The 15,034-nt window shown below is 41.4% G+C and overlaps 1 protein-coding gene across 3 annotated transcripts in view; it reads left to right on the top strand.

Annotated features, from left to right (window-relative positions):
• PPP3CA (protein phosphatase 3 catalytic subunit alpha) overlaps positions 1-15,034 on the top strand; it is a 317,625-nt gene that overhangs the window by 621 nt on the left and 301,970 nt on the right. The window contains exon 1 of one of the 3 annotated variants that reach the window (XM_039468188.2): positions 66-955. The exons of 1 other annotated variant lie outside the window; for it this stretch is intronic. In XM_039468188.2, coding sequence (XP_039324122.1) covers positions 898-955 — 58 coding nt within the window. In that variant the 5' untranslated portion in view covers positions 66-897. Of the gene's footprint in view, positions 1-65; positions 956-15,034 lie in introns of those variants that run through there. One more of the 3 variants, XM_039468189.2, reaches the window with a different exon arrangement.

The raw sequence follows: 15,034 nt of genomic DNA, 5'->3' as shown, positions 1-15,034 counted from the left end.
CAATCAGCGTGCGGGACTGCAACGTCGGGGCGGGAGGTCGGGGGCGGGCTCCGTGGGGAGGAGGAGGTGGCCAGCGCGCAGGAGGCGGGGGCCGGGAGGAGGAAGGGGAGGAGGCGGAGGCGGGCGCGGCGGCGGCGGTGGCGGCGGCGGCGGCGGCGGAGGCGGCCGAGAGGGGTAGGTTGTGCCCGGGACTGTGTCTGCCGAGCTCCGCTGCTGTGCCTGTGTGAGTGGAGGAGCGGCGCGGGGAGGCAGAGGCGAGCGCGGGCGATCGCGACGGCGGGACGTCTCTGGCGGCCGCGGCACCAGCGGCGGCGCTCCGTCTGGAGAAGCTTCGGCAGCGGCAGCAGCAGAAGCTTCAGCGGCAGCAGCGGCGGCCGCCTCTCCGCCGCCGGGGACGCCGAGGTGCGGCTGGTGGCACTGACATCGGCGGCCCTGCCTCTCCTCCCTCGCCCCCGGCCCTCCCCATGTGATCGGTCTTAATCCCGACCGTGTGTGCGCGCGTGGGGCTCCATTCCGCGGTGCCGGGTCTCCGTGCCGGGGTGGGTGCCCGTGTGTGCGCTTCTCCTCCCCATCCCCCTTCCCCCAAGAATAAAAGAAGAACCGGGAGGCGTGCTCAGAAAATAAATAAATAACCACCACACACGCGCAGCCCGGAGCGAGTCGGCGGGGCTGGCGGCAGCGGCGGAGGAGGAGTGAAGGCGGCGGCGGCGGAGGAGGGACGCGCGGAGAAGGCAGCAACTTTAAAGCCGGCTCAGAGCCCAGACCTCCAGCCCAGCGGCTTGCAGCGCGGCGGCGGCGGCGGCGGCGGCGGCGGCGTTGAGTGTCTGGCCCGCGGGTCCGGTCGGGGTGTGCAGTCGGACGGACGAGCAGCGCGTCGCTGTCCTCCGGCGGCTGGAGATGTCCGAGCCCAAGGCAATTGATCCCAAGTTGTCGACGACCGACAGGGTGGTGAAAGGTAAGCGGAGCGCCGCGGTGGCCCGGGTGCACCGTGTGCCGCAGGCGCCAGGGCAGCTCGCCTCGCCTCCCCTCCCCCGCCCCGGGTTCTCCTCTGCCCGCTCCAGCCGCAGACCTTCTAGGATATTGTGCAACCCGCGAACCCCCCGCCCCCGCGGCGCCCTTCCCCCACGCGTCCCACCCAGCCTCACTTGGGGCATTTTTATTGACGGGGGCGTCAGTTGGCAAATGGCTGAGCGGCGGGGAGGCAGCGGCGGGGGTGGCGGTGGCGGGAGGGGGCGCCCGGGGGTGGTTGCTGGCAGGGTGTAGCTGCTGTGACAGAAATAGGAAGTGGGTGGCTGCTCTCAGGCTTGCATGGGATCGGGTTTATGGTTTTTTCTGCAGAGGGAGGGGTGATTTATGGCTTTTAAAAAATTAATATGGCATTTTTATGTGGCCGTGGCTTTCCACCGACTGCCTCGCTCGGGCAGGGTTCTGTGGGCGCTCCATTGCAGCAATTCCCTCCGCGCCCCCTCCCCCTCCCCCTGGAAGGGCCTGCACAGGACTCGCGAGAGAGCTGGAGAGCGTGGGGGGAGCCCGGCGCTTCCTTCCGCGCGGGGCGCTGGGCGGGGGAGGGGGCGGCCGCTGGCTGGAAGGTGGCCGCGGGGGGCGCGGGAGGCGGGTAAAGACCCGAGAGCACCAGCCGTTGCCGTCCGGGGATTTCCCCCGCACGCCCCTGGAGAGACACGAAAACCACTTCTCCAGCTTTCCTCGCTATCCCCGGCTGTCCCCCGCCGACCTGTCATTGCTCCTGAAGGGTTCTCCACTTGTGCACGTCTCCCAAGTGATAACCTCATTTCGCCTGCTTCCTCCGTGCCCTGGCATCCCTTTTGTAACGGGCTGTTTGATTCCCATTATTATTGCCTCCTCTTCCCTGCCTCCGGGATGATATACTCCTGGCGGGGATGGCACTGGGGTTGCTAAAGAGAAACTGGCAAGTGCGGAGTGAGGAAGGGGACAGGCTGGGATTCTCTCTATCTCACGAGAATCCACGGACCTCCTTGTATTCCTAGGTATAGTGGGGGAGGAACCATCCTATGAATCCTGTAAGGATCCTGTAAGGATGAAGCAGCAGAGCAGATCCACCTGGATTAAGTAGTATCTCTCATTCCTGGGGTCAGGACACCAAGCTAGGCAGAGATGGGCATGAGCTGTGCGCGAAGCGGGCCTCTGAAATTGGAAACAGCATTGACTGGTGTAATGTGTATGTGTGTTGCGTGTAGAACAGAGATGGTATCTAATGTGGCCAGAGCATGCAATTAGGGTGCAAGGCAGTCAAGTCCTTTGCACCATGAGCACTTAAGTGAAGTGACCCAGCAGCCCAAGAGATCATGATACACAAGTCCCTCTGGGGTTTCAGAAATGATCCTTTCTCCTTACAAGCTTACTCAGTTTTTAAAGTAATTTTTCTGTGTGAGTGGTGGTGGTGATGGGGGAAATTGTTTTCCCTTTTTTCAGAAAGAACAAAATATCTTCTTTTGTTTTGGTTATACTGGAATCATTCCTGCTTCAGCTTCATTGCTTCAGATTCGTATACCCAGAACATAATGAGGAAATAGCTCTGCAAAAATGATTCAAAATAGGGCTGCGGAGAGATGCACAACTATTTTATTTCTTCTGCAGGCGTGAATTTTCATGGAAAGAGTCCATTCAAATTCGTTTGAGAGACCCGTGTTTTGCATTAAAGGCTTCTGTTGACATTTCCAAAAATTGAGAGTCTTTCCTGAAATATCAGAGAATGACAATTATCTCCTTAATGTGTGAAGTTTAGACGTAGCACCAATGTAGGTTAAGATCAAAACAATGTAAAGCTTACTATTCAAATGATACTAGTGAATGTGTTGGCAATTAAAAAAAGTCCTGCACACGTAAGGTCACATTCCCTGTTTTAAATCACAGGATGTGGATTCTTAATGTAAATGTAAAGTCATCAAGTGAACATGTAAAAATAAATGTTTATACTCTTTGGCTTAGTGTCTTTATCAGTTAAAATGGAAGAGCCCACTCAACCATTCCAAAGTTTTTTTTGCCTGGCTTTTTTTCAGTGCTGTATCATTGTAAAGGACTTTTCGTTTTAGGTACACACACTCACTCATAATTTCAAAAATTTTACTTACATACTTTTGCAGAACTGAAATACAAGTGTGGATAATAGACTCAAAATAGGAAAAGTTAATTTTGCATTTGTTTTGATAGAGATCCTGATGTGAGATGTGAAATGTGAAATTTTGTTTATAGAAGTTTTGTTGATGAATCCTGATTTTAAGGTGGATACACAGTTGCTGTTTATCCTATGTTTTCTTGTAGACTTTATATTATTATCCTATGTTTTCATGTAGACTTTATATTATTAGCATGAAAGACATTATCCAAGGTTGGATTCAACATTTTGTCATAAATAACATTTTTATGATTAGTTATTGAAATAATCTATTTTGATTATTAGCCTTCTGTGAGATAATATTTCCCCTTGAATATGTATACACGTACTCAATGAATGGAAAGTACGTGTATGCTGGATGTGAAACGTTAACAAATGATTCTTTTATATTTGCAAACAGGTAATATGGACTTAAGAAACCATGATTTTACTTGAAATTTTGTTAGAACTTCATCTCAATGGCCATTTAACTCGTTCTTTAATACAGAAAAGAAATTATCTTTTAAGTATTTGTGCCCCTTAAGTTTTCTCTTTTTTATGAAGTATATGTAGTATTATTTACTATATATAATACAGAAATAATTATTCAGATCGTTATTACCATGGCATGCCATGATATTTACTTACAGTTATCTTTATTAGTGCCATCTGACTTTTGTTGTATAACAAATTGCTCTTTGCAAATAAAGATGTGCTTGTGGTTTGTAGGAATATGATGTGATTGTTTTCCTAATTGTGCTTTTAGAATGCAGCTTCAGAGAGGTAGGTTGAGTTTGTTTCAACTGTGTTATTTTTGAGATTTGTAGAATCTGCTAGCATGTATTCAGAGACCCTGGTCAGTTTTCTAAACTTTAAAAATGAAATAGAATGATGGCAATGGAGACGAAAGGTATTCATTTAGATTACCCCAGGAGAAAAAATTACTTCAATTAGCAAAACTAGTGCTGTTTCATTTTGACTGCTCTTGGATTAAAACAATGGAAAGTAGAAAAATTCAGAGAATACATCTTGGTAATGACATTTGCTGGAAATCAAAATAATTTGATCCATTTATTGTTCTACATTATATTTTTAAAGAGACATACGGCAAACCTAGGGCAATAAATAGAAGAAGAAGTATCTTCTTCTCCCTAACCACATCCTGATTTTTCTCTTAGTAGTACTGTACAGGCCTTGTTCCAAACTTTGGCTTTTCTCTATTTCTCTCTGTTCCTGCCTGGAATGCTTTGTCTGGCCCTAGCATTCCCTATTGGTCACAGAGCTTTGCTACATGATAGTTAAAAATACTTAGACGAAATTAAACCCTATGTGATAATGACTGTTTTGCTTTGTTACATCTCTTAACCTTCCTTCCCTCTCTTCTCATCTCCAGGTATTTTGTGATGGGACTTTTACCTTAACTCAAACTGATTGTAATGGTAGAAATTTTAGAAACTATGGCAGGCTGCTGAGGGATAAATTTCTGGGGAGAGTTTTGTGGGATCTCTCAGAAACTATGTGCTTTGTGTAAGGTTGCTTTTGGCTCTAGAGAATGAGCTGTTTTCCAGGTGTATTGTCAGCTTATGTACTTTGTGTAGACAGAGTACTCATGGGAGAATTCCGAAAAGATACTAGGGTTGTTAGTTCTGTTGATTGGCATTCAGCAACTAGAGGGGAATCTCTATTGCCCTTACCTCTGGTCAGAATTCTCCCTAAGTACCCTGTCTCATTCCACATGCCCTTCCAGAAATGGGTGTATTAAATTTTGAAGTATATTTTATTAAAAAAGTCCCCAGGATCATTAAAGGACTTTAAATAAATTGTGGCAGGAACTGAGAGATTATTCAGTCTGAACAAAAAAGGGTGAGTGGTAATTTAACTACAGGTTTCGAAGATTAGAAAGTCTCTTTCTATAGTGGAGCATACTCAGATTTGTTCATCACCCCAGTCAACTGAAGAAGAGAAAATATTTGGAAGCATCAGAAAATTAGGTGATTTTAAAAAAAATTTAACCAGTTAGGGGCATTTAACATGGGGATGGTTTATGGGAATCTCCTGAATGGAGAGAATAAATGGTTCTCACTTATTGTTGTTGTAAATGTGAACTTTATGTTTGCTAAAGAATAGTCTGAACCTTAAATTATGGCATTTTGAAGCTGGAAACAATCTTGGACATAAACCTGATTTTTCTCTCTGGCTCAGAACCCTCTATTTGCTGGGGAGAAGGATTGGGGAATATAGGGGAAACCTTTTATCTCTTATACTTGTTCATGCCTAAATTTAGGCATAACAAATTAGACTCCTAGAATTGGAAAGTATATCAGAATTCTAGCTCAGGCCATCCCTAACGTGGAACTCCCTGACCAGGGTCTCTGATGGATGAACCTGTCCCCTGCATGAACACATCTAGTGAGAGGCAACTCTTTATTCCATCAACCTCTCACTCCATCCTGGACAACTCTGCTTTCAAGAAATATTTTCTTATGCTTGATTACAATCTGATGCTTTGAATATATATTGCTTGTTACTGGTATTACCCTACAGAGTTACATAGAATGAGCCTTATCTGTTTGTCTCCAGAGAACGCATTTGATATTAAAAACAGCCTTCTTGGGTTTTTTTTTTTTTTGGAGACGGTCTCACTGTTGCCCAGGCTGGAATGCAGTGGCATGATCTTGGCTCACTGCCGTCTTTGGCTCCTGGGTTCAAATGGTTGTGCCTCAGCCTCCTAAGTAGTTGGGACTACAGGCATGTACCAGGCCTGGATAATTTTTTGTGTGTTTTTAGTAGAGATGGTGTTTCACCATGTTGGTCAAGCTGATCTCTGGAATTACAGGTGTGAGCCACCATGCCCAGCCAGCTTTCTTGTTCTTCAGTCTTATTCCTCACGCAACATGTTTTTTCTGTTGTTGTTTGTTTTGTGTTTTTTTGAGGTGAAGTTTCATTCTTGTTGTCTAGGCTGGAGTGCAATGGCACGATCTCGGCACATTGCAGCCTTTGCCTCCCAGGTTCAAGTGATTCTCCTGCCTCAGCTTTCCTAGTAGCTGAGATTACAGGTACCTGCCACCACATCTAGCTAATTTTTTTGTATTTTTAGTAGAGATGGGGTTTCACTGTGTTGACCGGGCTGGTCTTGAACTTCCAACCTCAGGTGATCCACCCGCTTCAGTCTCCAAAAGGGCTGGGATTACAGGCATGGGCCACCATGCCCAGCTGGTTTCTAAGTCCTTATTAATTCCAGGAGCCTACCTTTAAATCCAAGTCAGGCTACAGGAGTCCCTTGAAAATGGAGAAGTGAACAAAGGTTGATCTTGACTGACTTCTTCTATGGACCCTCCAGCACCTTGTGCTTGGTTCCTTGGTAACTCTTGCTTGCCCTCCTGTGTCCTCATGCCAACTTGGAACTCAAAAGTCTTTCATAGGTAGGCTCAGGTTAGCATCCTGTGATACCTCTTGGGAGGGTGAGGATTGCCACAGTTGTGATGCTCTTAGTTCTCATGCCTTTTCCATTGAAATTCTCTTGTTATTCTTTCCCAGAACTTCTGTAATTTCAAGTTGTCAAATGCCGAATCTGCTCTATAAGTAAAACCTAGATAGCAGATGCATTTTAACAGTGACTTTTTAAAGTCATTGCTTTCACTTTTCATTTATAATACAGGCAAGTAATAAAGACAGGATGATAGCATGGCACCATGTGGTGGTAGTGGGGCTATTGAGAGACAGGCCATGCCCTTCTGTTTACTTTTCAAATCATGCCGCGAAGGCAGCTAGCTCAGCACCTCACTTGACCAGAGCCACACCTGCCTCTTTTGCTTGCTTTCACTTGTGCCTAATCTTTGAAGGTTGTCTGTTCTTAAGGCCATTGAATTTGGCAAATGTAGTGAATTCGATTGTAATTTGATAACTAGTTTAAGTTTCACTGAGATCTGAAGGAGACCAGTGGCTTCTAACGATGGTGTCACCGCACATTGTTGTGTTACACTCAGCTGTGAGGTATTAACAGCTACTGATAACAACCTACAGAAGTTTACAAATGACTTATTTTAAGGTAACTATGTATAAATGAGAGTGGATTCAAGTTTAACCCTAGATGCTACTTTAACTTGCATTCTGACATGAAGGCATGGAGCTGCAACTGTCATAGTGGGCGTTTTGTACAATTTACAGTCTGCTTGATCTTACTGATAAGTCTTTAATCACAGTGGAAATTACATATGACTGTATTTCCCTGAACATTTTCTTAATAGTGGTTCATCAGAATCTGGGTTTGCTTATCCTAGTGTTTCGTACAAGTGAATGCTATATCATGTATATCTCTGGGGAAAAGAAAGGCCGAGACCTGTGATGGGAGACTGGGTTTGCTAACCAGGTCTGTAAATTGAATAGAACTTGAAACATTTAAGTAGGCACATTTCGGGTGACTTCAAAGTGCTTTTTGAAGTCATCTCTCCTCACACATCTCCAGGGACTTACCATGCCTGAAATTTCATGATTATTTAAGGTAAGAGTGGCCTTTTTGATAGGCATTTCAAAAGTAACTGATCTCTAAAACATAATTTACTGAACTGACTAAATTTTTTTCCTTCTGGATAATGTTGAATCTAGGAAAAAAATTCTGTTATTCAGGAGTTTTGAGAGTGAATTTTCATGCTGCTTTTAAAATCCAAATCCCATACCTCTTTGAAAGTGTCACTCAGTTTTACACATGTTCCCACTTCACATATGATAGAATCTCCTGCTTGGTAAGTAGATTATTTGGTTGAGTGGAAATGGCTGTTAAGAAGATACTGCCTTTATTTATTAAGCCTTCCATTTACCCATCCAGCCTCCAATTCTGCCCAGATATGTGTCAGAATTTTAGTGCCCACTGCATATATGGCTCTACACTGTGTTCTTGGGGCTGAACGTGAAGTAGGGAATCTGAAGGTGACTGTCTGGCATGAGAAGCAAAAGGAAATCACGGTGTTAAGTTGTGCTTGCTTTAATAGCAGAAGGTGCTACATCCTATGTGGGAATGCAGAAAAGGGAGTGATAAGCTACCCCTGTATATTGTGTTCTCTTTTTTTTTTTTCAAAAATAAATTTAATCAGTATCAATTTGTGAGAGGTATAGTGTATATTGCCATGTGTTATGACTTTGAGCTTGCTTTAAAATGAAGATGGATGCCTGTTTTTGTCTAACATGATATTCTGTGATATCAGAGACAAGAGGCAGACCATTCATTCACTCATTTTTCAAAACACGGAATGCCATTCTGTGCCTAGTGCTATACAAGGCACAGGAGATGCAGTGTCAGTAAGTCTTTGCTTTCCGCTTAACAAGGGATGCTTTTAGTTATAGATTGTCTTCCTATCAAGTGTGAATTTTAGCAGTCATTAAATTAGTTTGATAATAGAGAAAAAAATGAAGATGGAGGCCAGGTACAGTGGCTCATGCCTGTAATTCCAGTACTTTGGAAGGCTGAGGTGGGAGGAAGGCTTGAGCCTAGGAATTTGAGACTAGCCTGGACATGATAGTGAGATTTCATCTCTACAAAAAATAACTGGGCATGGTGGTGCACGCCTTGTAGTTCCAGCTGCTGCTCAGGAGGCTGAGGTGGGAGGATTGCTTGAGCTCAGGAGGTTGAGCTGTAGTGAGCCATGATCATGCCATTACATCCATTCCTGGGTAACAGTATGAGACCCTGCCTCAAAAAAAAAAAAAAAAAAAAAAAAAGGCACTATGTTTGGAATTCTTTAGCTATTATAACTCACTTGTAAAGCAGGGTATATGAGAATTCTGTAGCTATTATAATTGTAGCTATTATAACTAAAAAAAAATAGCATTGTGTGGAATTTTGTAGCTATTATAACTCACTTGTAAGCAGGGTATATGAGAATCATAGACTGTTGAAGATAGAAGAGGCCTGAGAAGTGAGCTAGTTAGTATCTTTCAAAAAGAAAAGGTATTTCTGTTAGGTGGTTAACAAGCCACTTTCCCTTCCTCCCTTCACATATTTCCAGTGATGGGGAGACAGCATCACAGCATGGAAAGAGCATTGGTTTACAGCTAAACAAAACCTGGATTTAAATCCTCTATCCTCCATAGGACAACTGTATATCCATGGGCAAGTCATGTAACCATCTTGAACCCATTTTTCTTATTAAAATTTGGCAACGATAATACTAATTTTTCAAGGTTGTTGTAACAATGAGAAGAATATTATGTAAAATGTCTAGCCTTAGTGTCTGCACAGAAAGTGCTCCTAATATATGTTATTGTAATTTTGCTGCTGGACAGCTCCTTAGAAAGACATGCTTTTTTTCTTCTAGAATCGATTTTCATTAAAGTAATACACTTCTTCACCTCCTGTCCACTGTCAAATCCATTGTTTGGATTTTGTTAGAGACATTGAAGTATATTTAAAATCTTTCTAAGTTTTTTCTACTTTGCAAGTTACAGGGCTAATTTCTTGGCAACAGAATGACTTGGGAGTCAATTTCTTTGTTATTGGAGATTAGTCTCCTAACTGTCAGCTGTCTCACAAATACACATTTTTAATCCCATGAGTGTGTGAGAAAAGATGGCTTGGAATAAACATTTTTTTGTTTTGTTTTTGAGACAGTCTCACACTCTGTCACCTAGGCTGGAGTTCAGTGGCATGATCTCAGCTTACTGCAATCTCTTACTATACAATGGTACAGTCCTTTGCGTTGGTGGGGTTTGGGGGGTGGGGCTACCATTCCATGACACAGATTGGCAGTGGCTGTCCAATGGCTGGTTTCTGTGATATTTGACATGGTGTCACCTCGTTCTTGAAAGGTTGTCCTCATTGGCTTTCCTGAATTTCTTTTTTCTCTGACTTGTTTGCTATCTCATCTTGACTGAATCCTAAATGTTGATGTTCCCTTATCCCTTTATACCTTCCTTTAGGCAGTCTTATATCCTTACACTTATAGGATTGATTACTGCCTGTAGGCTGATCACGGGCACATCTGTATTTGCAACCTAGACTTTTTTCTTGAACTGTTTCTCTAACCCTATATGCAACACTTGCTGTGGATGAGTTATTGTAAATATAGTTGGGTGTTTGTTCTCCTGTGTTTCCTATGCTTGGTGATGTTACCACCATCCATCCCATCAATTAAATATGCCCCTCAGTTCAGTTTTTTTAAATACCCTAAACCCAATGCTATAGGAGCCTTCCAACATCAGTGTCTCTGCTTTCAACCTTTTTGTCTTGCATGCATACATTTTGTCATATTGTTACTAGAATTATTTTTCTAAAAGGAACATTTGATTATGCCAATACCTACTTGATGGTTGATCCCATTTTTTGCAGGAACTCTGTATATTATGGAATTTGACTCTATCACATGAATTCTGAAACTACTTATGATATAGAATATATCACATTGTACTGAACTTATTTTAAGTCACCAATTTATTTGAATATGAATTTTTGAGAACTGAGAGAATATTTTTTATTTATATGTGTATTCTGAATGTTTATCTGTGTTTGGTATATAATAAAAGTTAATTGAGCTGAAGGACTTAAAAATCCAAAGCACACCTTCTATGCTTTTAATTTGCTTTACCTCTGCATGGAACACTTTTAGTCTGTCTACCTCTCCTGTGTGAAACTTCCTGAAACCCTTACCAGCTGTCTGTGCTACTTCTTGTCCCTTGTATGCATGCGCAATGGATCACAAACGTTTGCAAATTGTTTCTTCATTAACTGAGAAATCTCTGAGGGGAAGGGTCTTATCCACTTGATCTCTCCAGTGCTTATCGAAATGCCTGGCACATGATTCTTCGTTTGTTTTGTTTTACAATAAACAAATTGACTGGAGAAGCTAATTTCTGTTTATTACACAAGAATAATGAAGCAAAGTACTTCCTCTCCTCCCAACCCATGTCATGCTTGAGCTGCAGTTGAATTACTTTCTCTCATACTTTGAACTTAAGGAATACCTGACTTTCCCCTCGTCTTTCCGAGAGCATTTTCATGTGATGAACTTTAAAGCCCGGTTTCCTTCACTCTAGATTGTGTAAATTTTTATTTGTAAACACAAAATTGAAAGTAATATAGCAGTTTGATTTAATCTTCTTAACCTCTGATTCTAACCTTTTTAGACTTAAAAAAGAATCTGGATACTTAAATTTTTAAAAAATTATTTGTTCCAGTTTACACCATTAGTATATTTGTCTAGGCCTTTGCCCAAACCTGGCTACTAAATTAATTTTTGGAGCCAGTCATTTTGGGTGAGCATATTCACAAATTGTTTTGATTCTGCATATGTGACATGGGAAAAATTCCCCTGGGTTAATACGCTGTGGCTTCTGTAGAAAAGGGAGGTGCATGAGCAACTGTTGTCCTTGATGCCTTTCTTACCTAGTTGGTGTATTTTTCTGTAGCTGTATTTCGGAATGATAACTTTTTAAAGAATATCCAGTTGTTTTTGCCTACCTTGAGCTTTAATCTTTTGTGATTTCAAGGAATGGCAGAAATGGATTTTCCAAGGATAATCATTAGATAATTTGTACATTTATTTTTGGCATATGTTTTATAATATATTATTTCACACTTATATTTGAAGAGAACACTGTTCATTTGTAGGTGACTTTGCTTCTCCATAGGATCTTCCTCAAAAAGAAAAGAACAAGTAATCAAGTGTCTTGATTTTTTTTGAGCTTTCAATTCTAAAAAATTTTATTGACATTAATACCCATGCCTTGCGTGTATATTACCTCATTTTAAGTACCTTATGCAAAGTTTCCTAGGGAGTAAGTGGTGAATCAGGTACTTGGAATCCAAGTTTTGACTCAGATCCTGGTCTTTTACCACCATAGCGCTGATTTGAGGGCAAGATGAGGCCAGATATATTAGATAGTGTCAGTGAATTGACAGAAAATACTTGTTTTTAGGGATTTGATTTTATATAAAATACTGTTGCTACTGGAAATCATTTTGGCTGAACATCTGTGGCCTTTTCTGTGGGAAAAAAAACTTATACTTTTTGTGGGGCAAATATTTTTGTCTTCTTTGTAGAAGTATGCAGTTAAGGCCCACAACCATGGGACTGGACTATAAACTACACTTATTAGACCTTATTATGGTGTTACAACACAAACGATCCAAAACTTAAAAAGAAGTACCAACTATTATTAGGTCCATAAATAAGTCATTTTAATTGGACCTTAAGTTTTCCCCAGGTTAAGACTATGAAAAAATATGTAGTGCTAGTTATTGTGCACTGTTAACCTTTTTTTTGTAGACTTTGCTTTTTTATACAGGCATATTTTGGAGATATTGTGGGTTTGGTTCTAGACTACCACAATAGAGCAAATATCACAAGAGAGCAAGTCACACAATTTTTTTGATTTTGCAATGCATATAAAAGTTAGGTTTACGCTTTACTGTACTCTGTTAAGTGTGCAATAGCATGTCTAAAAAAGTGTACATCAGTTAAAAAATACATAATTGTCATGCTAATTATCATCTGAGCCTTCAGTGTCTTGGGGTGGTGGTTGTTTTATCAGCTAAGTTTATATGGTATATGAAATCCTTTGAGTTGCTTTGCAAAGAAAGTAGTTTTTTAGATTCCGAAGAAACGACTTTCTTTGCTCATTCTTGAGAAGCAACTCCTTAATCTATTAAAATTTTATCATGGGATTGCAGCAAGTCAGTCCTATCTTCAGGATTCACTTTTAATTCTAGTTGTCTTGATATTTCTGCCACATGTGCAGGTACTCCCTCCACTGAAGCCTTAAATTTTTTGAAGTCAGTTTCTTTCAAACCTTTGTTAATGTGGATATTTTGACCTCTTTGATGAATCGTGAATGTTCTTAATGGCATCTAGAGTGGTGAAACCTTTCCAGAAGATTTTCAGTGTACTTTGTCCACATTCTTTAGAGGAATCACTATGTATGGCAGTGATAGTCTTGTAAGATGTATTTATTAAATAGTAAGAGTTTAAAGTTGAAATTACTCCTTGATCCATGGACTGTGGAATGGATGCTGTGTATAAGATCAGAGCTCTTGGGTGACTAGTTGCATTGCAAAGAGCAGTAATATTTTGAAAGGAATCTTTTTTTTCCCCGAGTGGTAAATCTCAATCTCAGCAGAGGGCTTAAAATACTCGTGAAACAATGCTGCAGACAGATGTGCTGTTATCCAGGCTTTGTCGTTCCACTTATAGAACACAGGCAGAGTAGATTTAGCATAATTCTTCAGGGCTTTAGGATTTTCAGGATGGTAAATGAGCATTGGCCTCAACTTAAGTTACCAGCTGCATTAGCCCCTAAAAAGAGAGTCAGCCTGCCCTTTGAAATTTTGAAGCCAAGAATTGACTTCCCCTCTGTAGCTGTGAAAGTTGTAGGTGACATCTTCTTCCAATAGAAGACTGTTCCATCTCTATTGAAAATTTGTTGTTGAGTAGAGCCAACTTCATTAACGATCTTAGCTAGATCTTCTGGGTAACTTGTTATAGATTCTACATCAAAATTTGCTGTTGCACTTTTATGTTGTGGAGATGGCTTTTTGCCTTAAACCTCACGAACCAACTTCTGCTAATTTACTACTTTTCCTATGTAGCTTCCTCACTCTCTCAGCCTTCATGGAATTGAAGAGAGTCTTGCTGCCGATTAGGTGTTGGCTTAAGACAATGTTGTCATTGGTTTGATCTTCTATCTGGACCACAAAAACTTTTCTTATATTGGCATTAGGCTCTTTTGCTTTCTTATCATTTGTGTGTTCACTGGAGAGCACCTTTAATTTCTTTCAAGAACTTTTTTTTTGCATTCACAACTTGACTGTTTGGCACAAGAGGCCTAGCTTTGTGCCTGTGTCCACTTTCAATATGCCTTGCTCGAGAGTTTTAATCATTTCTACCTTTTGATTTAAAGTGAAAGATGTGTGACTTTTCACTTGAACACTTAGAGACCATAGTAAAGTTATTAGCCTCATTTTCAGTATTATTTTGTCTCAGAGAATAGGGAGGCCCAAGGAGGAGGAGAGAGATGGGGGGAATGACGGGTCAGCAGAGCAGTCAGAGTGTATTTTTTATTTGTTAAATTTATGGTCTTATATGGGTGTGGCTCAAGGTGCTCCAAAATAATTTCAATAGTAACATACAAAACCATGGATCACAGATTACCATAACATATAATAATTATGAAGAAGTTTGAAATATTGTGAGAATTACCAAAATGTCTCACGGAGACACTAAACGAACACATGCTGATGGAAAAATGGCACTGCTAGACTTGCTAGACTTGCTTGTGACAGAATTGCCATAAATCTTCAATTTGTAAAAAATGCAATACCTGCAAAATGCAGTGAAGCAAAGCACAGTAAAATGAGGTGTGTCTGTATTCATTTTCATATTTTTGTTGCTGAAGCAAATAAAGGAAGCCACACATAGCTAAAGTGAAAGCCACTTCAAGGAGATGTCACATGAAACATTTTGAGGAGGGAGTTATGTGGTTTCATTGTAACATTTAGATGCAAATGTGAATTGTTTTGAGATCAGAATTTTTCATTTACTGCTTTTAACTATTCCTGTACTATGATGAATATTGAGGGCTAGCCTAGTTACACACTTACTAAATTGTTTGAAAGAAAAAGATGGTAATTGAGAATTTTAATGCTTCTCTTGAGGCAGGTGATTGGAGAAATTTGTTTGTTCTTGGGATTGCTAAACATCTTTTGAATCCAACTGAACCTCGTTTAATTTACTTTGAGAATTTCTGTGGTTGAGGTAGTTGCAGTTCATAGCTTTAGGCATAAGGGAAGATTTAGCACCTTGTACTGATTACCTGCGTCTGTAAATTCAGGGAGCTCCAATTTCACACTGAGGCCTCATGCCATCTCTTGCTTCATGGTGAATACCTCTGCATGTGGGAAAATTTCTTCCTGCC

This window comes from Saimiri boliviensis, chromosome 3 (genome assembly GCF_048565385.1).
Source record: "Saimiri boliviensis isolate mSaiBol1 chromosome 3, mSaiBol1.pri, whole genome shotgun sequence".
In the NCBI taxonomy this organism is placed as follows: domain Eukaryota; kingdom Metazoa; phylum Chordata; class Mammalia; order Primates; family Cebidae; genus Saimiri; species Saimiri boliviensis.
Note: the sequence above shows the minus strand (reverse complement) of the source record. Positions and strands in the feature narration are given on the sequence as shown.